At 38.3% G+C, this 26777-nt stretch overlaps 1 protein-coding gene and 1 long non-coding RNA gene across 3 annotated transcripts in view; one reads left to right on the forward strand and one right to left on the reverse strand.

Moving 5' to 3' along the window:
- Nucleotides 1-26777, forward strand: part of LOC110223810 (uncharacterized) — a 46679-nt gene that overhangs the window by 857 nt on the left and 19045 nt on the right. For both annotated transcript variants that reach the window (XR_013486057.1, XR_002328793.2), the window contains exons 2-4: nucleotides 866-992; nucleotides 12084-12197; nucleotides 17280-17406. This is a non-coding gene — a long non-coding RNA (uncharacterized LOC110223810). The remainder of the gene's footprint in view (nucleotides 1-865; nucleotides 993-12083; nucleotides 12198-17279; nucleotides 17407-26777) is intronic.
- APC (APC regulator of Wnt signaling pathway) overlaps nucleotides 19001-26777 on the reverse strand; it is a 143054-nt gene continuing 135277 nt past the window's right edge. The window contains 2 exon segments of the mRNA XM_078152958.1: nucleotides 19001-21436; nucleotides 21439-26429. Of these exon segments, the coding sequence (XP_078009084.1) occupies nucleotides 19851-21436; nucleotides 21439-26429 (6577 nt within the window). The 3' untranslated portion in view covers nucleotides 19001-19850.

Genomic DNA, 26777 nt, shown 5'->3' on the forward strand with positions numbered 1-26777 from the left:
TAGCCTAGACCCTTCATTACCATATTCATAATATGTAAATGAAGGCTTTGACGTCATCACATAAGTTACTATAAGGTATTGAGGAGTCTTATTGCCCTTGCAAAAGTCTTGGGAAAATCCCTTGACCACAAGGTGGCTGGTGATAGGGTGGGCTACTTAGCATATAGGGCTAAGAATATAGGGGAAAGGATGGGGCCTCACTGCTCTGGGGGAAAAAGAAGACTTTGCTATTCCTACTCCAATATTCCATCCCATTTCTATACCATAACATGTTCAGCCATTCCCTGATTTATGGGCACACCCTCAGATTCCCAACTGTCAAGTCTGAAAGCAAATGGCCAGAGCCACAGAGATTATGCACCTGCTGTTTACTCAGGAAATACCAAAGAGCTCACACAGGTTATCACAACCACAGTTAAGTCTAAGAAATAATATAAAATAGAAGTGAGGGCTAACAGCAGTCATAAGCAAAAAGCTTTCTTTATTGCATTGGCAGAGGGAAGCTTAGACACATGTGGCAGGTCTTCCTTTAGGGGGACCCTGCTTTAGTGAGGCCAGGCCTGCTGCACGTGGGCTGTAGCTGTCTTGACCAGAACGTGGTTCCTGCAGGTGTTCATCCGAGCTCAGGGACCACCCCAGACTGGTGTGAAACAATTCTGGGATTTTGCTGTGGCTGAGTGTAGAGGGTGAGCGAAAAGGATTGTTGTGCCACGCTAAGGACACGGCTTATTTCCTGGGCCTTAGCTCTGGAAAATAAGGTGTCTCCTAATAGTAAAAAGAGAGGGGTGGTCTTGGTGTGGGGATACTGTACATCCTTAAAGTTTGTTTTGCACAGGACTCATCCGTGTGGATCTTTTTTGTTCAGCTGTGTCCAACTCTTCATGGCCCCATGAACCATAGCAAGCCAATACTGTCCATAGAGACAAAGATACTGGATACTTGGTAAAGAAGATGCTGGAATGGTTTGTCACTTCCTTTTCCAGTAGATTAAGGTAAGTAGAAGTTAAGTGACTTGCCCAGGATCACACAATTAACATGTGTCGGAGTCTGGATTTGAACTCAGGTCTTCTTGACTCCAGACCAAGCTCTCTCCACTGTCCCTGTTAATCTACCTTCCCTCTAATTCCCATTGGGCCATCACCAGTGCTCTTGACATATGTCATGCCACTGGATTCCGTTAACTCTGGAGGAGAGAGTAAGGCTGATGACTTTGCACAGCTCTGCCTCACTGAAATCCAGTTCACTTGCAAGTCAAGATGTCATTGATCCTCTTTGAAAATGAAGGACAAACAACAATTCCCCTTGCTCCCTTCTCCTGCTTTCCTCCTATTTCCCTGTTGAATAAACCAACTCTGTGTGTGTGTGTGTGTGTGTGTATTCTTTTGATTAGTTCAGATGAGAGCTGGGTTCAAATGTCAGCTGTTCCCTATCCCTATTTGTATAGATAACTACTTATGCACTGTGAGAAATTATTATCTCTTTCATATTAATAACCAACTATTAATTGAGATTAAGATTTTTTAAAATTTCTTCTTCCTGATTCAGAAGTAAACCCCTATAGGCTATACAGCCAGTCTTTGAAGAATGTTACTGACCTTGCCCAAAAATTTACCTAGACCTAGACCATTTTATCCAGGTGTGAATTGTTACTCCACTCAACTAGAAAACCTTACAAAGCGAATCCAATCTAGGTGAATACTGTCCCTTTATGTTTTATTCAGATAAGCTTGGGTGAGGGGTTAGATTTCTTTGTCTAGATTGCCCAAAGCAGGAAGTGATCTGGAAGTAAGAACAATATATAATTAAAGTCATGATCCCACCCAGGACCCTCATTAGAATAGGCCCACCTCTTATTATAGTATTCATTCTCTCATTAATTGTTAACCAGTCAGAGTTGATTGCTGCCTGTTGGGAACACCCACTTTTCCAAAAGCATTTAGAGGCTTCTATGATTTGTCTTTGGTTCAGGAGAGAAAGCCAAATGACCATTCTTTTATTAATTATTTGCTAATCATAATTGATTAAATGATTACCCAGAAATCATGTCTCTTAAACTTGTCATTCATCACAGCACCTTAATTATGTGAGATAATTTTCGCTAACCCTTTTTGTCATCTTCTCTAGTGTTTTCCTCTTCCATTTTCCATTATTTTCTTAAGATTATTAAGACATAATAGAACCACTCCCAGACCTTTTCTAATTGGACTCCCTCTTTGAATGATGACGATAGGGTTCAGAGCAGACAAATTTATCATCTTTATTTAAATGTAAGCAATTTATCCTTGTTTAATCCTTTATCATCATTCATTCCTGTTTACCTTTTTATGTTTCTCTTCTCTGTTGTGTTTGAACATCAGCCTTTCTCTGCAGCCCTGGTCTTATCATCAGGAATGCTTAGAAGTCCTCCTATTTCATTTTGCTGGAATATCGTATTCCAAATTCTCCACTTCTTCATAGTGGTGGCTGCTAAGATCATGTGTGATCCTGACTGTAGCTCCTGGTTACTTTAATTCTTTCTGGCTGTTTGTAGTATTTTTACTTTGATCTGGAAGCTCTAAATTTTGGCTATGATGTTCCTATAAGTTTTCATTTTGGGATTTCTTTTAGGAAAAGACCAGTGAATTCTATTTTGATTTTGCTCTCTGGTTCTAAGAAGTCTGAGCAGTTAAGATTTCTTGAAATATGATGTCTAGGTACTTTTTTTGTCCATAGCATTAAGATAATCTGAGGCTTATTTTCTCCTCAATCTGTTTTCCAGGTCAGTTGTTACTACGAAGTACCTTTCATTTTCTTCTCTGCCTTTCTCTTCTCTCTCTTCCCCTCCATGCTTTTGACGTTGTTTTGTGATTTCTTGTCATTGACTTCTAAATGATCAATTCTAATTTGGGGGGAGCTTGTTACTTGGGCAAGGTTTTGTATTTCCTGTGCCAAGCTGTTAATTCCCTTTTCAGTGTTTTCTTCCATATTTCTCTTTTCCATTTTCCCCCTCAAGCATCCTCATTTCATTAATGAAAACATTTTTAAATTTAATTAATTTATTTTTAGTTTTCAACAATCACTTCCATAAGCTTTTGATTTTAAATGTTCTCTCCCTTCCTCTCTACCTCCCTCCCCAATACAGTTTGTGATCTAATATAGGCTCTCATACATTCCTATTAAACATATTTGCACATTAATCTTTTTGTAAAGAAGAATTGGAACCAGCAGGAGGAACCACAGGAAAGAAGAAACTAAACAAAACAGACAAAAAAAAAGAGCAAATAATATGCTTCGATCTGCATTCAAACTCCATAGTTCTTTCTCTGGATGTGGATAGCATTTTCTATCATGAGACTTTTAGAGATGTCTTAGATCCTTGCATTGCTGAGAAGAGCTAAGTCTATCAAAGTTAGTCATCACACAACATGGCTGTTGCTGTGTGCAATGTTCTCCTGGTTCTGCTCACTTCACTCAGCATTAGTCCATACAACTCTTTCCAGGTTTTTCTGAAGTCTGCTTGCAATGAAAACATTTTTTTCTCTCTTTTTAAGAAATCTTGATTTATCTCTTCCAGGAATTCTAGATGAGTTTTTTCCCAAGCTGAATTCTTCTCTGAGGCTTGGCTTTCAGATGTTTTGGAGTCATTCCCCTCATCTGCATTTGTGAGGGTCCCTGCCACCATATTAGCTCTTTATGGTGAGATTCTTTTGTTTACTTTTGTTATTCTAGTCTACTTCTTGACTTCAGGCTATTCTTTGCTACACAGAAGTGTGTATTTCTGGAGGGAAGGTCAGGGTTGGTCCCGCTGCTCCTTTCTTGGGTGTTGTATGTTGTGTTATTCTAGGATCTCAGGGATAGGCTAGAGGCTTGCAAGCTTTCAGTGTTTCCAAAAGGATCTGATTTAGGAGATAGTCTGATTGGGTTTGGGTCCATGTTAGACATAGCGTTCTGTTAGATTCTACCCCTATCGGCTCTGTTGCTTAAAGTGTTAGATTCCTGTGGTTAAGTTTTTCCAGATATCAAAATTCACTTCTTTGCAACCCCATTACCCCTGGTTCTGCCTTTTAGAACAAAGTAGAACAAGTCTAATCCCTCCTCCATGGAACATCCCTTCAGATAGTTGAAGGTAGCTTTCACATCCTCCATCAGATAATCCCTACCCCCCCACACACACACACCCCTTCAGGCGAAACATATCTAGTTTCTTCAAATAATCCTCATGACATGGACTCAGAGTCCTTCAGCATCCTTCAGCATCCAGGTTGCCCTCTGAAAGCTCTCTAGCTTGTCCATATCATTCAAATCATGTTGCCCAAAACAGAACATAATACTCCAGATGAGGTCTGTCAAAGGTAGATTTTGGTGAACTATTACCCAATAATGCAACTCAAGATCACATTAGGTTTTTTGGCTATCACAGCCCATTGCTGACTCATATTGAGCTTGCAGTCCACTCAGATCCCTAGATCCTTTTCAGAACTGCTGTCTTTCCACACCATTTCCTCCTGTCTTATACTTTCACAGTTTGATGGGGTATGGGCCCAAGGCGAGACCTTTGCCCCAAAAAGAATTTGGGTCCCTTTTGTCCATGGACCCCAGAAAACCCTTAAACTCACTCTGGTCTCAGACAGTTACCTGAAGCTATATTCCACTCTGTGGCTTTTCCTTCTCTATTCTCCCTATCTCCCTTTGAAAATCTAATGAAGATATTTCCCACCTTTGATCTTATCCAGACCCCATTCAAACTCTTCCTTCCAGTTCCCTTCATTATCTATTCCCATTTTGTATTCAGCCTCCCAGACATTCTGATAGGAATTCTTCCTAAATTCACCCTAGCTTCAGGATCCTTCTCCCAGCCCCATTTAAATGCTGAGACTTCCTCATGCCGGCTTGTCCTTAGGGGCATCCCTAATGTTCAGATTCCTTAAGAATCTGGCCTGTATGATTTATCCATAGTAAACTCTGTCTCTGACTAAAAGAAGATTTGGGTCCAATTCTTTCGGGCAGGACCTGCTGTGCTGTTTCAAGGTCCCAAACCCCAAGAATCTAGACCTCATCAGGTTGCTGTTTTTTTTGTACTCAAGTATAAGATCTGACATTTTATTTTGCTGTTGAATTTCATCTTAATTAGGACTAGCCTCATGCTCTAGAGACTGTCAGTATCCTTTTAGATCCTGACTCTGTCATCGAGTGTGTTAGTTATCCTCAAATGTGATGATGATAATCATCTGTGGAGGCCCAAGGGTGAAGAACATTGCACATATTTTCAGACCTTTTCAATATATTGATCTATTTTGCTGGGTTTTTTCTCTTCCTCTTTTTTTCTTTTTCTTTAAAAATATTCTTTCATATATTTTTTAAAATTTTTATAAGCATTTATTCTCCTTACCCTGAATCCTTCCCAGGCCTTGCCTGTCTCCTACCCATGTAGGGTTTTTAGGGTGTGATCTTTTCTTTGCCACTGCTTTATCCCTATTCCCCCTTCTCTCTTTTGATTTGATCAGTCACTTCCTGTTAAAATAATTAGCTCCTCTTTTAGTTTAAGAGCGATATGGTGGTCTTTAGCTCCATGTGACTATCTTCTCTACTAGTTTATGGTATTTATATAAGATGAAAAGTTAATAGTAGTACATTCACAATAACCAGAGCCCCCAGTTAGGAAAATTCCTAACATTCAGATAGAGATTTGATTCTTTGGCCTAATTTATTTGTTTGTGTATCTCCAGATAAGCCTCTCTATACTTGAGACAAGGTATCATGATACAAGAAATATTTCATAATAATAATAATAGCCAGCATTTATATAGCACTTTAAGGCATGCAAAACACATTATAAATATTATCTCATTAGATTTCCCCCAACAACCTGGTGAGGTTTGGGTAATTATTATTCTCATTTTATAGTTGAGGAAACTGAGGCAGCAAAGGTTGTGGCTTGCCCAGGATCACATTGTTAGTAAATGTCTAAAGCTGGATTTGAACTCAAATGAATCAGGTCTTCCTAACTCCAGGTCCAACATTCTATGTACTAATCAAAGTATGCTATGGTGTCTCTTATTGGCCAGGAATAGGGAGAAGAAATCAGAGACAGACCAGATCCTTTTGGGGAAATTCCCTCAGTCTTTAAAGAGGTGAGGAAAACCAGTAGCACCAGTTTTTACTCTGGAGGCAAATGCATTTTTCTTCATGAATCCTTTGGGATTATCTTAGATCATTATATTGCTGAAAATAGCTATGTCATTCACAATTCTTCATCATGAAATACTGCTGTTACTGTGTAAAACATTCTCCTGGTTCTACTCACTTCATGCCAGTCTTTCCAGGACTGGCTTGTTATTTCTTATAGCACAATAATATTCCATTACAATCATGTATCACCATTTGTTCAGCCATTCCCAATTGGTGGGCATTCCCTTGATTTCCAGTTATTAGCCACGACAAAAAGAGCTGCTATAAATATTTTTGTAAAAGTAGGTTCTTTTCCCTTTTAAAAAAATCTCTTTGGGTATAGAGCTAGTAGTGGTATTGCTGGATCAACGGGTATGCACAGTTTTATACCCCTTTGGGCATAGTTCCTAATCACTTTCCAGAATAGTTGGATCAGTTCACAACTCTACCAACAGTGCATTAGTGTCCCAGTTTTCCCACATCTTCTCCAACATTTATCATTTTCCTGTTTTGTCATGTTGGCCAATCTGATAGGTGTGATGTGGTACCTCAGAGTTGTTTTGATTTACATTTCCCTGATCAATAGTGATTTAGAGCATTTTTTTTTATAGAGATAACTTTGGTTTCTTCATCTAAAAACTGCCTGTTTATATCCTTTAACCATTTACCAACTGGGGAATGACTTGTATTCTTATAAATTTGATTCAGTTTTCTATATAGTTGAGAAGTGAAGCCTTTATCAGAAAATTTCTCCCCAGTTTTCTGCTTTTATTTAAATTTTGGTTTCATTGTTTTGTTTGTGCTAAATCCTTTTAATTTAATATAATCAAAATTATCCATTTTACATTTTGTAATACTCTCTATATCTTGTTTGGTCCTAAATTCTTCCCTTATCCATAGATGTGACAGGTAAACTATTCCATGCTTTTCTAATTTGTTTATGATTTCACCCTTTATGTGTAAATCATGTATCCATTTTGATCTTATCTTGGTATATGGTGTGAGATGTTGGTTTATACCTTGTTTCTGCGAAACTGTTTTCTAGTTTTCCCAGCAGTTTTTATCAAATAATGAGTTTTTGTCCCCAAAGCTTGGATCTTTGGTTTATCAAACAGTAGATTACTATAGTCATTTGAAACTGTGTATTATATAATATATTCCACTGATCCACCACTCTGTTTCTTAACCACTGGATCTGGTATGGCTTGGCTACCTTCCTTTGCCTTTTTTTTTCATTGATTCCCTTGATATTCCTGACCTTTGTTCTTCTAGATGAATTTTATTATTATTTTTCTAGCTCCATAAAACCATTTTTGGTAGTTTGATTGGTATGGCACTGAATAGATAGATTAATTTAGGTAGAATTGTTATTTTTGTCATGTTAGCTTGTTGTACCCATGAACAATTAATATTTTTCTAATTGTTTATATCTGGCTTTATTTGTATGGAAAGTGTTTTGTAATTGTGTTCATATAGTTCCTAGGTTGTCTTGGCAGGTAGACTGCTAAGTATTTTATATTTTCTACAGTTATTTTAAATGGAATTTCTCTTTCTATCTCTTGCTGCTGGAATTTGTTGGTGATACATAGAAATGCTGATGATTTATGTAGGTTTATTTAGTATCCTGCAACTTTGTTAAAGTTGTTAATTATTTCAAGTAGTTTTTTGGTTGATTCTCTAGGATTATCTAGGTATATCATAATGTCATCTGCAAAGACTGATAGTTTTGTTTCCTCATTGCTTATTCTAATTCCTTCAATTTCTTTTTCTACTCTTATCACTATAGCTAGCATTTCCAGTACAACATTGAGTAATAGCGGTGATAATGGGCATTCTTGCTTTGCCCCTGATTGTATTGGGAAGGCTTCTAGCTTATCCCCATGTAATGGGTTAATTTTAGAAATCCATCTCTGCTGCTAATCACAGATCTATTCTTTCCTCAAGGAATCTGGCTGACCTTGGAGAATGTGTGTGAACACAAAGAGAGTTAGGTTATCCTTCCAGCATGTCTGGCTTGCTGTCTAAAAGTCTGGGCTACTATCTTACACCTGGACTTAAACTTCTTAGTCTCATGAAAAAAGAAGGTTGTGGGGCAGGGGAGATTGCCAGCCCCTTTTACCATACTTCCAACCAACTGTGTTGTTTCCTGTGCCTCAGCTCTCTAACCAGTCATGTTATCCCCAATCCCATGATGTCATCTACCCTGTTCTATTCTTTGTTCTGTACTTCCCAAAACCTATAAAGGGGGAACTGTCCTTTTTCTCTGGGTCTTTGGCATAAATAGAGGCAAGCCATTTAACCATTTATTGGCAGTGTGCCTCAGGTAATAAAAGATTGTCTTGCTCAGAGAATGGTCTCATTTTACCCTTTTGTTAAATTTCAAATGCAACTGTGTCATCTTGGATTCCTTACTTCTCTTATCCGTCCCCGCAACAGCCGATCTGTTTCCAAGTCCTCCCCCTTTCTCTCCTCTGCCACCGCCACTTTTCTGGTGTTGGCTGTCATCACCTCATGCCTAGACTATTGCAAACATCCTTCTAGTTGGTATTTCTACCTCAAATTTTTCCCCAGCCCTGTCCATCCTTCACTCAGTTGATCTTCCTAAGACACATGGTGTCTGACCATGTCATTCCTGTTATTTAATAAACTCCAGTGACTCTCCGTCACCTCAAGAATCAAATATTAAATCCTTTGGCTTTTAAAGCTTTTTATAACTTGGATCCTTCCTACTTTCCAGTATCCTTTCATCTTACTCCCTTTCATGTAGTAGTCTTCTGAGTGACATTATCTATATTGCTCTTCCTCATATAAGACACTGTATCTCCCAATTCTGTTTCCACTATTTGTTCTCCATGCCTGGAATTCTCTCCTTCCTTATCTCCATCTCCCAACTTCCTTGACTTCCTTCAATTCCCAGCTAAAATCGCACCTTCTACAAGAAGCCTTTTCCTACCCACCCTGTCCCACCCTCCAGTGCTAGTGCTTTCCCTCTATTGATTATCTCTAATTTATACAGTATATATCTTCTATGTACTTTAATTGTTTAAAATCCTTTTGAGAGTAAGGCCTGTCTTTTGTCTTTCTTTGTATCCTCAGTGCTTAATACAGTGCCTGGCATATAAATACTTTGTTGACTGGACTTACAGTATCCCTGGGGGAGGACACAGCAACAGTGAAAAAGAAAAAATGAAAGACTGAAATACCATATTTTTATGTGGTCACAAAGGCGGCCTCTTCTCTCTTAGATTAAACAGAGAGAACTGGTTTGTGATTTTCATTGTACAGTTAGCTCTAAGATGAGGAAACACATTTAGAGAAGTGCCTAGGACTCCATAAGACATTTTTAGGAGGTCCTTGAGGTCAAAACTATTTTCGTAATAATATTAAGCTATTATTTGCCTATTAAAATACTTCTCTCTTTTCAAACTACAAATCTTCATATGTGAGGGCAGATTTTTATTTCAACCAAAACAACATATTGAATACAGAAGCAGATGAAAATCCAGTTGTTTCAGTTAGGCAGACATTAAATAGATTTGCAAAAATATATAAAATGATGCTACATTTATAGGTCTTTTGTTTAGGAAAATAGTTATTTTTCATAAAAATTGTTATTTCTGTTAGATGTAATGGGTTTATTGCTATCATTTTAAGATGAATAAAAGTTTTAAAAATTATTAATTTCAAATTCAAATACTATAAATATCTTCAGATATCACCCACATAAAAGTTTTATTAAATCCTCAGTGATTTTTATGAGTATAAAGAGAGACCCTCAATAATTTTTAAGAGTATAAAGGGGTGCTGAGACCAAAAAGTTTGAGAACCAATAACCTAGAGTACTGAAAATGTAAAAACTTGTCTAGGGTCACACAACCAGTAGGCATCTCAGCCAGAACCAGCGCCCAGGTCTTTCTGACTTCAGGGCCAGGTCTCTTATCTACTACACCACACTGCAAATTACAGATTGAGACTGCTTTCTGAGCTTTACCAGAACTAATTCAAATAAGTGCTGATCATTTCAAAACTTTATTAGACTATGCATTTATTCTAATGATGCTTTCTTTGCTCAAAATATTTTTTGGAATTATTTTTGCAACATATAGTTCATTTTCCTCAATATTGTCATTTTTGGCAAATCTTCATCTTTTGTGAAGGAAGATATGATGAGTCACTCAAAGTCTCTCTGAAGCCAGATTTGATAGATAAGATGGGTGAGATCAAGTTTAACAATTCCATTTCCCCCCCCCAACACAAGGTGTGGTTATAAAGTTTAAAACCATTTGTGTGTGTGTGTGTGTGTGTGTGTGTATGTATCTTAAAACTGTCACTAAAGGCAACCCTAATTTTCAAGAGTATTTTGAGTAATAATAGAAGCTTCTCCATATTGAAAGAAACAAAAGAAATCAGATTAGTTGCATTAGAAAATTCTGAATGACAGTGGAAAAATAATCTCTTTTCTTATCATAAAGATTTCTTAATTAGTGTTTATCACAAACTATTTCCCAAAGTTGAAATTTTGTATTATAATTGATGGTGAGCCAGGTCTTCTGACTCCTTGATTAAATGTGACATGTAGGAAAGCTCTTTAGTATTTGAAATCAGAGAACCTGAATTCAAGTTTCAGCATTGTGAATGATTACTGTCTGTGTAACATTAGGCAACTCACTTCCCCTTTCCTGGCCTCAGTTTCCCTACTGGCATAATGAGGTGTTTGAACTAGATGACAAAGGTCTTGCCTAGTTTGAACTCCTATGATTCTAGATAATGTGTAGAAGTTGCTTTGCAAACTCTATAGTATTACAGAAATGGCAACTGTCATGGTGATGATGAAGATGATAAGAAAATCAAACATCGATTTGGTATTTTATGTTGGATTACACTTTGTAGTTGATTCCATTCTGTAACTCTGTTCTGTATTTTATAAAATAACCTAAGCCAGGGGTGGGGAACTGGAAGCCTTGAAGTCACATATGGCCTTGTAGTGCAGCCTTTTGACTGGATCCAAATTTTATAGAACAAATCAAAAATTTGGATTCAGTCAAAAGGCCATACTTAAGGATTTAGAAGCCACATTGTTAGGGATCTATAAGGATGTAGAGGGCCACAGGCTGTTCAAGAGGTCTCACTGATGAGTGCAGGCCTCTCTTGGGTGATGATCTTTGAGCAAAGGTCGCCTGGTTTGGTACTCCATTGTATGGATCTTTAACAATCTTTAACTCCCCTAGTTATTGTATGGTCATTAGCAGTCTATTCTGGGATTGGAGTCAGATAAGTGCACAGGATGTGCATGCACTGTCCTTGAGCACAGCATGGGCTATAGTCATTGTAACTTGAGAAAGAGTTCCTGTTATTTTACTATATAAGTAAGGGCTTTGCTAAAAATAAACGGAGTTGCTTCCATCTTGTCTCCCGCCTCATCACTGCGCATTCGAGATAGAAAATCAAGCTGGTCTTGATTCATCAGGTGATTGGGAAATCCTAGGCCCTAGGTAGGTTCTATAGCCAAGTGAACTAGTTGTGCACAACACCACATGTGGCCTTGGGCCACAGGTTCCCCACCCCTGACTTATGCCCTTTTCTCTGACTCTGGATGAAGAAGTTCATAAGTTCAAAAGTTCTGTCTTCCTTTCTTAAGTTAGATGCAAAAGTTTAGTTTTCCTATTGATCACTTTTAATTAAAGAAAACTCTGAGCTAAGCTTAGAGGTTCAGCACTCTCATAAAACATTTTAATTTTAAGGGAATTATTATCTTACCACCACCTACTTAGAATTTTTATATCAAGGAAACTAGGTATCCTTTGTAACTTCAACTCTGGAAAAACTCTATGACTTCTGTGTACTATCCTTGAAGGCCTGCAAGCTAACCTGGTGCATTTCCACAAGATATACCATCCACCCTTGCCCAATTACAAATAGTCTCATTTCTCTCCTAGGAGCCAGGGAGTCTGCTACTCTTGGTCTACTGTCAAAGGCCTCAGGATACAGATGGGTCCTATAAATCAATCAAGCATTCCTCTAAGACAGAGAGTGATAATTGTTGGCCCCAGGTGAGTGTTAGCTTGGTTTCCTTAATGTAACCAATCATGTTGTCCCCACCCCCGTGGTGCTGCCAACATTATAGTCAATTGTTTTATTTTCCTCACCTATCCTGTTCTGTTCTTTGTTCTATGCTTATAAAAGCCCTCCTCCTCAGGGTCTTTTGGCCTGCGGTAGCCATTTGACCCACTTTATTAACAGATTGGTGGACTGCTAATAAATTTATCTTGCTGGAAGAAAATGTGCCATGAACTTCACTCATGATAGTTGGGACATTTAACAAATATCTGGCACTATTATGTGCCAGCCACTGTGCGAGGTTCTAGGGATAAAAAGAAAAAAGTGAAACAGTTCCTGTGCTCAAGGAACTGATAGACTAGTTGGGTGAGAAACATGCACATATGTAGGTATATTCAAAATAGATACAAGGTAATTCTAGTACAAAGGCACTCACAGATGGGTGGATCAGAATGTGAGCTAAGCCTTGAGAGAAACCAGGGAACGAAACCAGAAGGGAATGAATTTTCGGCCTGGGGGATAATGACCATCATAGAACTGTTGTGTTTGAAGAACAGCAAGGCCTATTTGATTGAACTGTGGTGAATGGGGAGTATTGTATAACAAGTTTGGAATTGTAGGCTGGGCCAGGTTGAAAAGGATTTTAAAATCCAAACAAGAGTTTATATTTGATCCTTTAAGTAATATACTGAAGAAGGGAGCAAAGGAGTTTATTGAATAGGGGACTGACATCATCAGACTGCCTTTTTACTAGGGTTTGGTCCACTACACTCTGATGCCATGATTATTAAGGTTATTCCCACCCTTGAGATTTTGATTCAATAGTAACTTCTTGATATTTTAATAGATTCACAATCTCATTTGCACATGCAAATATTCCATTGGTACAGATTTCAAACCATCCATTGCTTCTCATTATACGTGACTACTATCCATGTTCTTCTATAAATCCTCCATAGAGGATCTACCTAAGGAGGCCTTTGCAGGCTCATAAAAAGTGGTTTGAGTGGTATGGTCCTAGCTCTTTGCTGTTTAACACCCCACCCCCTCCGCCCCCATGTATATATGCCAAGGCCATAAACTTAGGGGCTGGGCATTTCTCTAACCCTGATCACTACCCCTATTTTTAACCTCTTGCTCTGAACTCCTCTATCACCTTCTCCCTTCTCTTCCCCCCTCCCACTTTACTGCTTTCTGTCTGTTGTCGTCCCCATATTAGATTGTAAGGTCCTACAAGGCAGGAACTGCCTTTTGCCTTTCCTTGTTTCCTCTATGCTAAGCACAATGCAGACACTTAAATGTTTTATCGTTTGGTACACTTAGGGTTAAATTCCCTACACTCCAGCCCCTCATTCTTCACTCCTTATCAGGCAGTTTAGAAAATACTCTTACTTTAATGATTCCTGAATAGGTATCATACTGGCTCTTTGTCTAAAACTCTTATGCCCTAAAGGATAGCTGGAGTGTGTATTCCTCACTTCCTCCCCCAGTGTACTAGGAACATAAAGGTCACACATTGACATTGTCCCTGATAGTAGCTGTTCTCCTCCCTTGTGATTAGCAGTAAACTTTGTTAAAACCTATCTCTGTGTGGCTGTCATTTCTCATTGGAACTCCCTTGTACTACAAAAGTGGTGGCTACAATGGGATATGAATAGCACATTTGGCCAGATCACTTTTCAAAGAAAGAAGGGGGGAAGGGAAGTGTCACAGGGACAGGAATCTTCCCAGTGGAGCCTGATGACCAGGGAGGCTTTCTGTTACAAAGGCATTCGGTGATCAAGAGAGCTTTCCTCACATCCTTGTCAGGATATGGAATGATCAATTGCTCTGGAACAATTAACATCAGGGAAGACAAGAATATTCCTTAGCTGCTACTCATAAAAGAGAAGTTCTCACCCAGAAGGGGAACAAAGCAACAGAATTAGACTTGCTAAAAACAAACAAACAAACAAACAAAAACCAGAATCTGCCCAATAACCACTACTACCCAGATGCAAAATGTTAGGCTGTAGACAGATGGCTAAATAGTGTGAGGGTACTTACTAGCATTTGAGACAAGCAGAAAAATCATAGGAATGTAGTAGTATAGGGGGCAGCTAGGTGGTGCAGTGGATAGAGTACCAGCCCTGGAGTCAGGAGGACCTGAGTTCAAATCTGGTCGCAGACACATAACACTCAATAGCTGTGTGACTCTGGGTAAGTCACTTAACCCCAATTGCATCACCAAAAAAAAATAGTATGGAAAGTTCACATTATTGATATCAATGTCTGAACAATTCGTACTGTGGAAGATGAATGAATTGTTCTAGAGGCCTTATCCATTGACTTCCCTTCAGACTAACACAATGGCTAACCAGAGGGGAGAGCATGGACAACAAACTGCCCTATTAGAATAGATTTACATGGTCATTAAAGAAACATTAATTTGGGGGGATTTCCCAGTTGCTCCAGGCTAGTGGTTGTCTACCCACATAGAAGCAACTTCTATCCTGAGACAGGAGACAGGCATTCCTAGCTTTATGATATTGGGAATGAATGTAAGTACACAATTGTAGTGATACTGCAGTGAGTTGTAGTTCCAGTCATTCAAATGAACTGTAGTGGCAACTTCCACTGAAGACTGTCATAGACATATGCCTGTTGAATTGCTTTCCAGGGACAGACTGACCACAGATGGCCACAGTCCACCATCACTGCCTATTGCCTACTAGCTGTGGGGCAGGTAGCAGCTTATAATTAATCTCCCTCTCCCTTCAACCCAGTTGTCCTTCTCCATCAAAGTGGTTCCACTCAAGCAGTATAGAATTCCAGACAGGGAAGATCATTGCCTTAATAAAAACAAAAAAACAAACAATTAGATGTTGGAGGCATACTCCAGACTGTCTCTCATTTCAATAGTCCAGTGTGGCCAATCAGAAAAGCTGATGACACATGGGTGACTAACTATTGACTATTGGATGCTAAACCAAGTTATAGATACTGCTGCCCCGGCTGTGCCAGATCACAACAGGCTATGATTGAAATTCTGATGGCCATACCTGGTGAATGGTATGCTATGGCAGAAATGGCTAATGCCCTATTTCCCTTAAAGTCATCTGACCAAACCTAATTTGATTTTACTTGGCAGGGAATACAGTGCACTTTTACCGTCCTGCCTCAAGGATATTTGAATAATCCTGCCATTTGCCACCAATGGGTAGGGTGGACAGTGGCCAAGCTCCAACTTGACTCTGACACTATTACCCTTTACTATATTGATATTATTATAGCAGGAACAACTGAGGCAAAGTGGACACTGCCCCCTGAGGGTCCATTGGAACAAAATAGCCACATCTTTGATCTTTCCATTACCTGTGTGTTACACTTCTATGTTCATGAACTCCAAATTCCTTTATGATCTTTTATTCCATCTTTTACGTCTTTTAGCCCTGTCCCTCCTCACTATAACTTCCAATCTTTCTTTTCCAGGCCATCATCTCTGAACTGGCTATTGTAATCCCTTCCTTATTTTGACCCCTTGGTGAACCAGTTCAATTTTATACTCTACACTAGAGTCCTTTGCCCCCTTGTCCTATTTCTAATTATGCCTTGCCTAAGCCTAGCCTCAGATCACTCCCAATAACGGCAATCTTCTCTTTTATTCAAAATGCTGAAGAGAAAATCACAAAACTGTGTTGTGCCCACTATAAATTTATGTCATTATAATTTAAATTGAATCCTTATTTCATTAAGATGATCTTTTTATATATCTCCACAATAAAGTTGATATCCTATTCACCTCAGTGGCTATTTTAAACCTTTTTTTTTTTTCTAGGCAATTGGGGTTAAGTGACTTGCCCATGGTCACACAGCTAGTGTCAAGTGTTTGGTCTGAGGCCAGATTTGAACTCAGGTCCTCCTGACTTCAGGGCCAGTGCTCCATCCACTGCGCCACCTAGCTGCCTCCCTGTTTCCTTTCATTGGACCTTTATCCAGGTCATGTTTGCTAAAGGTCAGTGTCCCCCCTGAGCTCTCTTTTGGGCCCTCTTTTCTCCTCCCTGCATACCGGGGCCTTGAGGCCACATGTGGCCTTCCAGATCCTTAAGTATGGCCTCTTGACTGAATCCAAATTTTACAAAACAAATCCTTTTAATAAGATAATAATAAAAAATAATAAATTTGTTCTGTAAAATTTAGATTCAGTCAAGAGGCCACACTTAAGGATCTGAAAGGCCACATGTGGCCTCAAGGCTGCAGTTTCCCCACCCCTGCTCTATACTATTTCCCTTGGTGATCTCATTAGCTCTCACTGTTTCAATTGTGTTGCTGATTCTCAGATTATTCAGATCTTGACTTCAACTGCCTATTAGACATCTTGAACTAAATGTCCATTAGACATATTAAACCCACATGTCTGAAACTAAATTCATTCTTTTTCTCCCCAAACCCTCTACCTCTTCTGAACTTCCATATTAGTTAAGGGTGCCACCATACTCCAATCATCCAGGCTCAAAATACAGGTGTCATCTTTGACTCCTCTTTCTTTTACTTCCCATATCCAATTTGTTGCCAAGGACTGTTTTTATTTTTATAACATCTCTTGCATATGTCCCCTTTTCCCCTCTGACACTGCCAGCGGTGGCAGTGCTACCTGGTTCAGGCTCTTGTTACCTCATGCCTGAACTGTTGCAATAATAGCCTACTGGTTGTTCTCCCTGCCTCAAGTCTCTCCCTCTTTCCATCCTCCACTGTTGTCAAATTAATCTTCCTAAAGCACAGATCTGACCATATCTCCCTCACCCAACTCAATAAATTCCAGTGGTTCCCTATACCATGAGGGGTTTGTCTTGGCAAAGAGAAAGACCACCTCTTCATGTGAAATGAGTGACAGAGGTGAGCTTCTTGAGAATAGGGAAGATGTGTTTGTCTTTCTTTGTATCTCCAGCACTTAGCACAGTGCATGGCACATCATATTTGGATAAAAGCTTGTTTGATCAAATAATCAAAAACCTTTAAAGCTGTGTTTTACTCTACTAAATTGAATGCTTATTTGTAAATGCACACAATAGTATCTTGCATTTCCTATGTTTCAGCTGTATGACTATGAAGATATGGTTTGCTATAGAAAAACTGGCCACAAGAGTCTATCTGTTCCCCTCCTAAAGCTGTCATTAGGGATTCACTGGATGTGTGTACATCATTTTCAATCATCTTATAGAGGTGAGAAAGGTATATGGTTGTTAGTTGCTTGTGTTTTCTTGGACATTTAAAAAAATTGGTGATACCTTTTCAATTCTTCTGTAACCTTTCCCTCCTTTGAGAGATTTAAAAAAATTAATTCCTACATACATTTAAAAATTGTTTCAACTGCCAGCACAGATTTGTTATTCTTCCTGAATTCATCTCTTAAATTAACTTGTCTATTTTTGGTGGTAGAGTCCAAAAGTGGTGGTTTTGTCATTAATGATGAGACTAGATCATTTAGAAATACTGCAAATTTTTTCCATTTCACATCTATTTGTTATCCTTCCAGTTTTAGCTATGTATGTAGTCTCACACTATGCTTGGCTTCCTTTCTGCTGTTCAAGGCTTTTTAGGGCATACTGATTGTAATTTTATCAACCTCATCCAAAACATTTTACAAATGGGATTGAGCTCTAAACCAAACTGCCCTTAGCCACTATGCCTCTGTTCAATAAAAAAACAAGTATTTGCTTACTATGGTGACTTATGGAGTCTCAGTCTTATTTGAACTGTTCTAAGAATGGTTAAACTTCATGAGGATTATGGCAACAGATTTCCTTTTTTATGTAGAAAAATGCAGAATGTTATATACAGCTACTGCATAGTTTTACAGTTAGCATTCAGTTTTCTTCCTATAAGGTACTATGAAGGATTATTTAGAAGTGGTTACAGAGTAAAAATATACTAATAAAGTATTTTAAAATGATGATAATCAGAGTAAATTTCCTTTTGTTTGTTATTTTTTCAGAGTTTGAAGACTGTTTCTATAGGTTGGGGTTTTGCAAACTGGGCAGCTAGGTAATGCAGTGGATAGAATGCTGTGCTGGGCCTGGAGTCAGGAACACAAGTTAAAATTTGGTCTCAGATGATACTAGCTATGTGACTCCAGGCAAGTCACACTAACCTGTTTTCTCATCTGCAAAATAGGGATGATAATAGCACCTATCTCCCATGGTGGTTATGAGGATCAAATGTTAATAATTATAAAGCACTTAGCACAGCACATGGAATGTAGTGCTATGTAAATATTAGCTATTTATTCTAACTGTACACAAGGTACCCCAGCTTTATCCTTTCTTCTACTCTGGTGATGATTCTGACTGTTCCTCTTCATAATCTGTGATTTAACTTTCCAGTCAACGATATGACTCCCAGTGATCATTTGCTGTTCAATCAAGTTCTATTGTTTGGAAAGTATTGTTTGTTAAGAGTAAATGTGTGACCAAATTAATGAATTCTTTAAATTCAGAATTCTACTAAGTGAATTTATTTTAAGTGAGAGATTCTTTATAATGAAAGATTACCTTTCAGAAAACAGTAAAAATGGAAAACTATTAAACAGCAGGAAATATTGGTAGACATTTCCAAATCTTATCATACAAAGGAACATAGTAAACTGAGGAATAAGTGCCACTGCATAACCTATACAGCTTTCTTCAACAAGCTGCTTTATTACAGCAGAAATTTTACTCTAAATGCACAGGGCTTGAAGAAACTGCATATAAGCTTTTAAAATAACTAAGCAAATGTGAAATAAGACCCTTCAAATACAGATTTCAGTAACACACAGTTTACATACAGCAATAATTTATTCTAAATTGTTCATTTAGTTTCTGTTGAGACATAACCCACGTCTCATTAATAAAAGAGCAGCCATCTCACCTCAAATACCAGAATATACAACAAGTTACAGCATAGCAAAAATTAATTCTACCTACTTTCAGATAAAATCTAATTCAGGTAAAATAATTTCATTCAAGGTTTTACTGTTACACAGATTTCCTTTTTTTAAGAGCACAAACTAGTGTAAATTTTTACACCATAGCTATCTATGCACATTATGTGACCACAGAACTGTTAATCATTACTTCAGAAATTGAACCATCAGTTTCATTCATGCAGAAGAGCAAGCTGGGAAAATTTGTTCATTTGGAACCATATTACTGTGAATTTCACAGTCACATGATTAATTTTTGGATTAGATGGACTCTTGAGTATACTAAACTGAGTTTTTTTTGCATAAATAATACCAATTTTTCCCTGATGTAACTTTAGTCATTTTATAATCTAGAAATGATTGATACATAGCAATATATTGTACCCTCTATCTGTAGTGTCCATTATTTTAAGACAAGCAATAATTAAAGGATCATGGTATGGGATGCTACTTAAATACATGTAAAACATACTGTACAAATATACTTGCTTTACCAATTTTTCTCTATCAAGTGTCCCTCCAAAATATGACCAGTGAAGACAAAGTATACTATTAAATATGGCTTCCAGAACAAAGACCCTCTAGCAAGAATCAATCTATTTACAAAAAAATTCTTATTTTTTAAAGTTTCATTTGAAACAAAATTTCTACATAGCGGTTGTAGATAATACATAATTTTCTTTGTTTCACCATTTTAGTTCTTTTAAACAGAAGTTACCAGGTAAGATCCAGAATGGCGCTTTGGGCTTTGAGCTCCACTAGCTTCTGTGTTTTCAGTTTTTGAATCTCGTTTTTTTGTGCTGCTGTTTACTGGTGTGGGGATCTGTGATGGGCGGGCTGAACTGCTATCTGCACTGCTTTTCCTAGGACTTGGATTGTAATTGAAAGGAGTCACCCTGGCAGCAACAGTTCCACTAGGCGAACTGTGCTTGCTTGAGTTAGTGGAACTGAATGGTGTACGCTCAGCAATAGAACTTTCACTAGTCTCTGGTGTAGGAACAAGATTACCTTGTCCTGATTTCGTCTCAGTAGCCTTTTTGTCTGGGCTATCTATCTGAATAAAAGAATTCAGACGGTTTTCTAAGCCTACAGTGCGAGCAGGAGCACTGCTGCCATTACCCCCACTTGGTTTTCCCTGATTATCTTTTGAATCTTTATTACTAGAATTAACCTTCTCTGAAACAGTGTCAATCACTGGGGGTGTATTTCCAGTAGGTGATCTTCCTGATCTAGGGTTATTAATGGGACAATCCTCAATTCTTACCCACACATCTTCTGTCTTGGAGACAGCAGGTGCCATTTGATAAATTAAAGTCTTTGAATCGGCACCATTTGTAGCACCTGAGGAAGTAACCTGGGAAACACTACTTATAGGAGTCATTTCATTTTCTTTTATTTTTCTCCAAGTTCCTTTTGCTGGCCCTTGGTTTTCTTTAGTCTGTTTTGTTCCCAGAAATGAGCTCACATGTTTTTCATCTTCACTTTTTGCCTTTTCACTGGATTCTGATGAAGCAGAGAGAATTGAGGAGGAACTTCCAGTTCTTCTCCAAGTGCTTACACGAGGAAGTGATGATGAATGCTTACTATGTTCACGCTTCCAAGTTCCTGATCTATTAATTGGAAGTCTAGAAGGACTCTCAGAATGCGAGCGAGCTATATCATGGCGCTTTGTTGATCTTCCATCACTAAACTCTACAGAAGGATTAAGATTAGGTGGGAGTTTTCGCCAACCACCAGTCTGAATAGATGAATGTGTGGATAAAGACATATCTGGAAGGGATGGACTTAAAACTGGAGTCTGTACCTGGGATCTAGTAGGAGAATCTGGTCTAGAAGATGAAGATAAAGATTCAAATGATGCAGATTCTTCCAATTTTCTCCTTAGTGTTGGGCTTGGAGTTTCTTTGATGAAAGTTGACTGACGCACTAAAACAGGTCTTTCTGATCTGTCAGATTCACTTCCACTAGATTTGGTTGAAGACATTCTAGAAAGTTCAACTTTTTTATTAGTTCCATTGCTATTAGTTATCTGATTTAGTCCTTTGGAAGCAGATTCACTTCTGGGTATATTACTAGCATTCTTGGATAAACCTGCTTGCTTATTAAGGTTCTGCTGGCTCATCTGTCTTCCTGGAGATGTATATGACATTTTCCCTGAACCTGAGGACTTAGTTGAAGCAGTACTGGGGGATGATGTCCGTGGCAGCTGAGACAATTTGTTAGGAGGACTTATTCCATTTCTACCAGGAGAAATTGAGTTTCGTCCCGGGGACTGCATAGGTCTACTCATGGTTGCTGAGATGGTCTTGAAGGAGTTGAATCTCTAGATCCTGATCTAGAAGGTCCTTTACTTGAACCACCTGGTTGGGATGTCTGCCTGGTCAAAGGACTTAATTCTGATTTCACTGAGGGCTTAGCTCCCCTAGGAGAAGTACTAGATGCTGGACCCTCACTGGGGCTTTTGGAAGCTGGGGTTTTGAGGGATGGGCCCTTTTTGGAAACTGGACTTGTACTTGAAGAGCTATTTCGGATTCCTGGAATGTGAATCATTGTCCTTCCTCGAGAAATTGAAGGCATATTTGTTTGCAGGGGTTGTTTCAACTGGCTTGAAACTTCTGAATTAGAACGAACTTTTCCAGTGATCAAACTTTTATAAACTTTCTTTCCTCCTTTGATTCCTTTATTTTCAGACTCTATTTTCTTAGTTTCTAATGTACTTTTCTCCCCAGGCTTTAGAATTCGTGGACCTTTATTACTTGTAAAGGGTTTCTCTTCTTGATCAGGCGTAAGATGAAATGGTGATCCTAGAGAGATACCTGATTTTAGTGAAAGAATGGAATCAGAATCAGATGAAGCTTGTCTAGATAAACAAGCAGCAGCAGCAGCAGCTTGATGTAAACTACTCACTATAGAATTTGCACCTTCTTGAATAGCTTTCCAATCAAAGTTCTCTGAATCAGGAGAAAAACCATGCTCTGAATCTGGTCTCTGTATATCTCTCAAATCTAATGTCAAATCTTCTGCTAATATACCATCCATGTTTCTAGGACTAGGCTTTTCATCATCACCTTTGAACCTTGATGGCCTTTTCTTTTTTGGCATTGCAGAACTAATACATTCCTGCAAAAGGTCATCTTCAGAATCTATGCTAAGAGAACTAAGTGAACTGTTTCTTGAAAAACACACTGGGGTATCTTCAACATGGAATGACTTAGGAGCATAACCTGATGTCTGAGGTCTATTTGGTTCTACCTGTGAGTCAGGTGGCTCAGTCTGTTTAGTAGGTTCACTTTCTTTGTTGTTGTTATTTTCCTGGTCAATGTCACTAAGAGAACTCAGAGATGAATTTCGAGAAAAACAAACTGGGGTATTTTCAATTGCAAAACTCTGCAACTTTTCATCTGTAGCTGCTCCTCTGTCTGGCATATCTTTGGATGACTGAGGAAAAGTGGACTGCTTCTGCAGCAAGGGTTTAGACTGACTTCGATCTGTTGGTTGTTTTGTACAAATCTGTGTTCTATTACTTGACTGTTGGTTTGATGTTAGCTCTATATGGTTATTAACTTTAGCTTCTGTTTCCTTAGCTTCTTTTCCTTTCAACTCTGCCTTTTCCCTGGAAAGGTCAACATCATCATCATCAAAGTCAAGAGAACTCAAAGAATCATTTCGTGAGAAGCAATAAGGAGTTCCCTCAATGGGTGTATAGTGATGCGGAGAATCAAAAGTAAAGCTTCCTCTCACACGTTCTTCATTATTTGGAAGCTTATCAATAAAGTCTCTTGGATTGTTTTTCAAGTTCAGTTTCTTTGAATCTTTGTTATCTGAGTAAGATCTTTCAACATTCAAATTTTTTGATTCTGCATTTTTTCTTATACGAGTTCTATATTCAACACTTTGTGGCATTGGCTTTACTGGTGATGTAGGTTTCTTTTTCTCACTGTCTAGTGGGCTTTTACTATTTCCAGATGAAGATGCTGATGCTTGTTGGATCTGATCCATTATCTTCTTCACACGGAAAGGCTTGTGACTCTTTCCTTTAGGCATAGCTGAGTTAATGCACTCAGCAAGGATTTCACCTTCCTCTGTTTTGTTGTCATCTAATGCAGAGGTAGTTACATTTGGAATTTTTCCTGTCTGAATGTCATCTGTACTTCTGCCTTCTGTAGGAATAGTATCTCTTTTTTCAAACTCTCCTAATTGCGCCCCTGTACCAGTACTTTCAATAACAGCCAACTCATTTGGAGGTGATTCTATTGTAAGATCACTTAGAGATGTAGCTGTGGAAAAGTTTATAGGTGTGCCTTCTACACAATATACTCGTGGCATATCATCTCCAGGAGTAAAACTAACATGTTTTTGAGCTTGCAACCTGTTTTGTGAAGGAAGAAGTTTGTAGACAGGCAGCTGACTTGGTTTCCTGGCCACTGGAGGAGGTATTTTTGAAGCAGCTTGTGAGGGTTTTTTGGCTTTATGTGAAGATTTCGTTGGCATAGCAGAAATAATACATTCTTCTAATATTTCAATGTCATCATCATCAGAGTCCTCCAATATGTCTTTCTCAGATTCAGTAGGTTTCTCTGCCTTTTTCTCTTTGTTTTCATTTACATCTTCTAGTGGCTCAGGCTCTGTTTCATTTCCATGGTCATTTTCTTGTACAGGGGGCATTATTCTTAATTCCACATCTTTCTGTATAAAAGGTTCATCAAGGCTCAGAGCACTTAAACTAGATGAACAAGAAAATCCATCAGGAGTACTTTCTGTAGCAAAATGTAACAAGGTGTCAGCATCAGGTAGCACCTGGACTCTTTGAACTGCAGCATTTACAGCAGCTTGCCTAGGTCCACTTTCTCTCTTTTCAGTGTTCGATATTTTACTTTTTGTTATCTCTCTCTTAGTTTGCACAGCTTGAGGAGGAGGTGGGGTTTTACTTCTACTTGGTGGCATGGTTTGCCCAGGACTATCTGGAAGATCACTAGGGCTTATGATGCCACTTACCATTCCACTACAGGGTTCACTTTGAACAGAACTTGCAATTGAACGACTCTCAAAACTATCTAGTGAACTGACAGAAGTACATCTGCTAAACATGAGTGGAGTCTCTTGAACGTAATGCTCAGGTGGACTTTTAGGTGTCTGAGCACCACTTTTTGCTGGAGATTTGGCACCTGAAGAAAATTCAACAGCTTTATGTCTGGCTGAGTCTGAAGGTGATAAACTAGCAGTTTGGAGTCTGTTGGCTTTGGTTCGAATATGTTGTGATGTTGATGGAACCTCACTTATTGTATCATCAGTTGACACGCTTCCACTGTTTTCTTTAAGTTCTGCTATCTGTAGATTATTAGTAGTCTCTGTCCCACGGGTTGTCTGATCCCGTCCTATTTCATCTTCAGCAGATGACAAAGAAGATAATGAACTACATCTTGAAAAACATATTGGTGTATCTTCCACACAGTAAGTCTGTATTGTTTCCTGGTTAATAGAAGAAGCTTTACAAGAGGCAGTCTTCTGAGTCTGACCACTTCTATTCTGTGCTGAACTTGGATGAAGTTGATTCTGCCTTTTGGTACTAGCTGAAGTAGTTGATGTATTTCCACCACTTGAAGAGATGTGATCTGTTTTATTACTTTGTACAGATGAACTCTTTGAGAATGAAAAAGATGGCTTCTGTGAGGAGGGAGTAATATCTGCTGCATATTTTAAACTATAATCAATAGGTTGATCTACATGATGTTCTTCTTCGTTATATTTTATGCTATAATTTGTTGGTCTGTCTTCTTCCTCATGCTGTTCCTCTTCAGAATAACGTTCACTGTAGTTGGTTGGTTTATCTTCATCATAATCATCTTCATGACACAAAGACTGGTTAACTTTCTGATTAAGTCCATGATTTGAACTAACTCTATTTTGTTCTGATCCATTGGCTCCCCTTGATCTATATGGAGAAACACATTCTTGCTGTCCAAAACGTGACTGAAACTTGATATGCTTGTCATCAGTGCTTTCACTATAAGCAGAAAAGGGTGTGTTTTGACCCCTTGACTGTCTCTGCTCATTTTGTTTCATTTCATCTTCTATTATATGTTTTGGCCTTGCCCATCTTTCATTCTGTGAAGGACTTTGTCTTCCAGAATTTAACTGTTCATCTGAATATTTAAGGCTATAATTTATTGGGGTATCTAATTCTTCATCATTATCATCCATATGATTTGCACTATGAATTTTATGAGCTAAATCAGCGGGATACTGCCCATAACTACAAAATTTACTTTCATCATCCCCAGAATAAGATTCGATAGAGGGTTTCATTTGGCCTCTTTTACCATAGCCATCACTGCTACTAACACTATTTAAACTGTCATTTGAAGATCTCTTATATTCCATTTTGGCATAAGGCATAGGACATGTTCTGTTTGAATTATCTGATTTGGGAAAGTTGTAAGCGTTTGAATGTGCATGGGCAGCAGATGCTCTTCTCAACGTGTTCCTTTCTTCTGCTATACAATGTAATTCTGTCGTAGATCCTGAACCTTGGTCTTCTTGTGCATGAATTCCTGATACTTCTTCCATGACTTTAGCAATCTGAGCTGTAGCAGTAGAGAGCTGCAATCCTATTCGCTTTGAAGAATTTCCAGAATTTTCTGTTGCTGGATGAAAGGTGCTTACTCCAATTCTTTGTTCCCTGTCCAAGCTCCGGTCTTTTTCAGATCGAGAGCTTTCCAAACTTGTCCTTGATGAAGAGGATCCTGGCAACACTGTAGTATTCAAATATGGTGAAAGTACAGTCATATTTCCAGTATTAAAATTGTCTGACCTACTGTCCTCATGACGACTAATATCAAAAGCATATTCGCTATATAAATTTTGTTTATGTCTCTGTTTATTACGATGAGACGTCTTGGGACTTAAATTGTCAATATTGTCAAAAGTCTCAGATAAATGTTGAGCATCTAATTCAGCTTCTAGTGCTTTTTGCTTTCTGACATGAAGAGATGGCAAGCTTGAACCAGGAGACATAATGTTGGTGTCCTTATACTTTGCAGGTCTGTTTGCCATAAGGTTCCTCAATGCTGCAGCACTGCCCATAGCAATCATTTTGTGCTTTGAATGAATTAGGTTCTTAAGCATACTAACTGCTCCCATGTCCCATAATGCTTCTTGGTCTTTAGTGTTTCTTGCTGAGAGGTTCCACAAAGTTCCACATGCATTGCTAACTATTGTCAAACTATGAGACTTCAAGTGCTGTAACAAGGTTTGTAAGCAACTGTTTTCTCTCAAGATTTGCCTAAAATAAAAAGAAAACAGTAAAGCAAACATTATTAAGGTCAATTTAAGTAATACATATTAACCAACATATACAAAATTTTGAGTTTGGGCCTCTTATCTCTTAAAAAATGACATTAATATTATTTCATAAAGGCCAAGTAATCTTTGAATTCCAAAACATCCCACAAACTTCAGTTGCTGCTTTCTTTTTTCCTTTTTTTGAAAGTTAAGTAGATATAGTTACTGTATTCACAGATAACACTACTTTCAAATTTAAGTACCAGACTATCTTTCAAAATCATACAGTTGACTATTCCTTTGCCCGGGCCAAGAGAAAAAAAATATGTTTGAACACAGGGTAAACCAG

Source organism: Phascolarctos cinereus, unplaced genomic scaffold (assembly GCF_003287225.1).
Source record: "Phascolarctos cinereus isolate Bilbo 61053 unplaced genomic scaffold, phaCin_HiC Scaffold_4;HRSCAF=312, whole genome shotgun sequence".
NCBI classification, from domain to species: Eukaryota; Metazoa; Chordata; class Mammalia; order Diprotodontia; family Phascolarctidae; genus Phascolarctos; species Phascolarctos cinereus.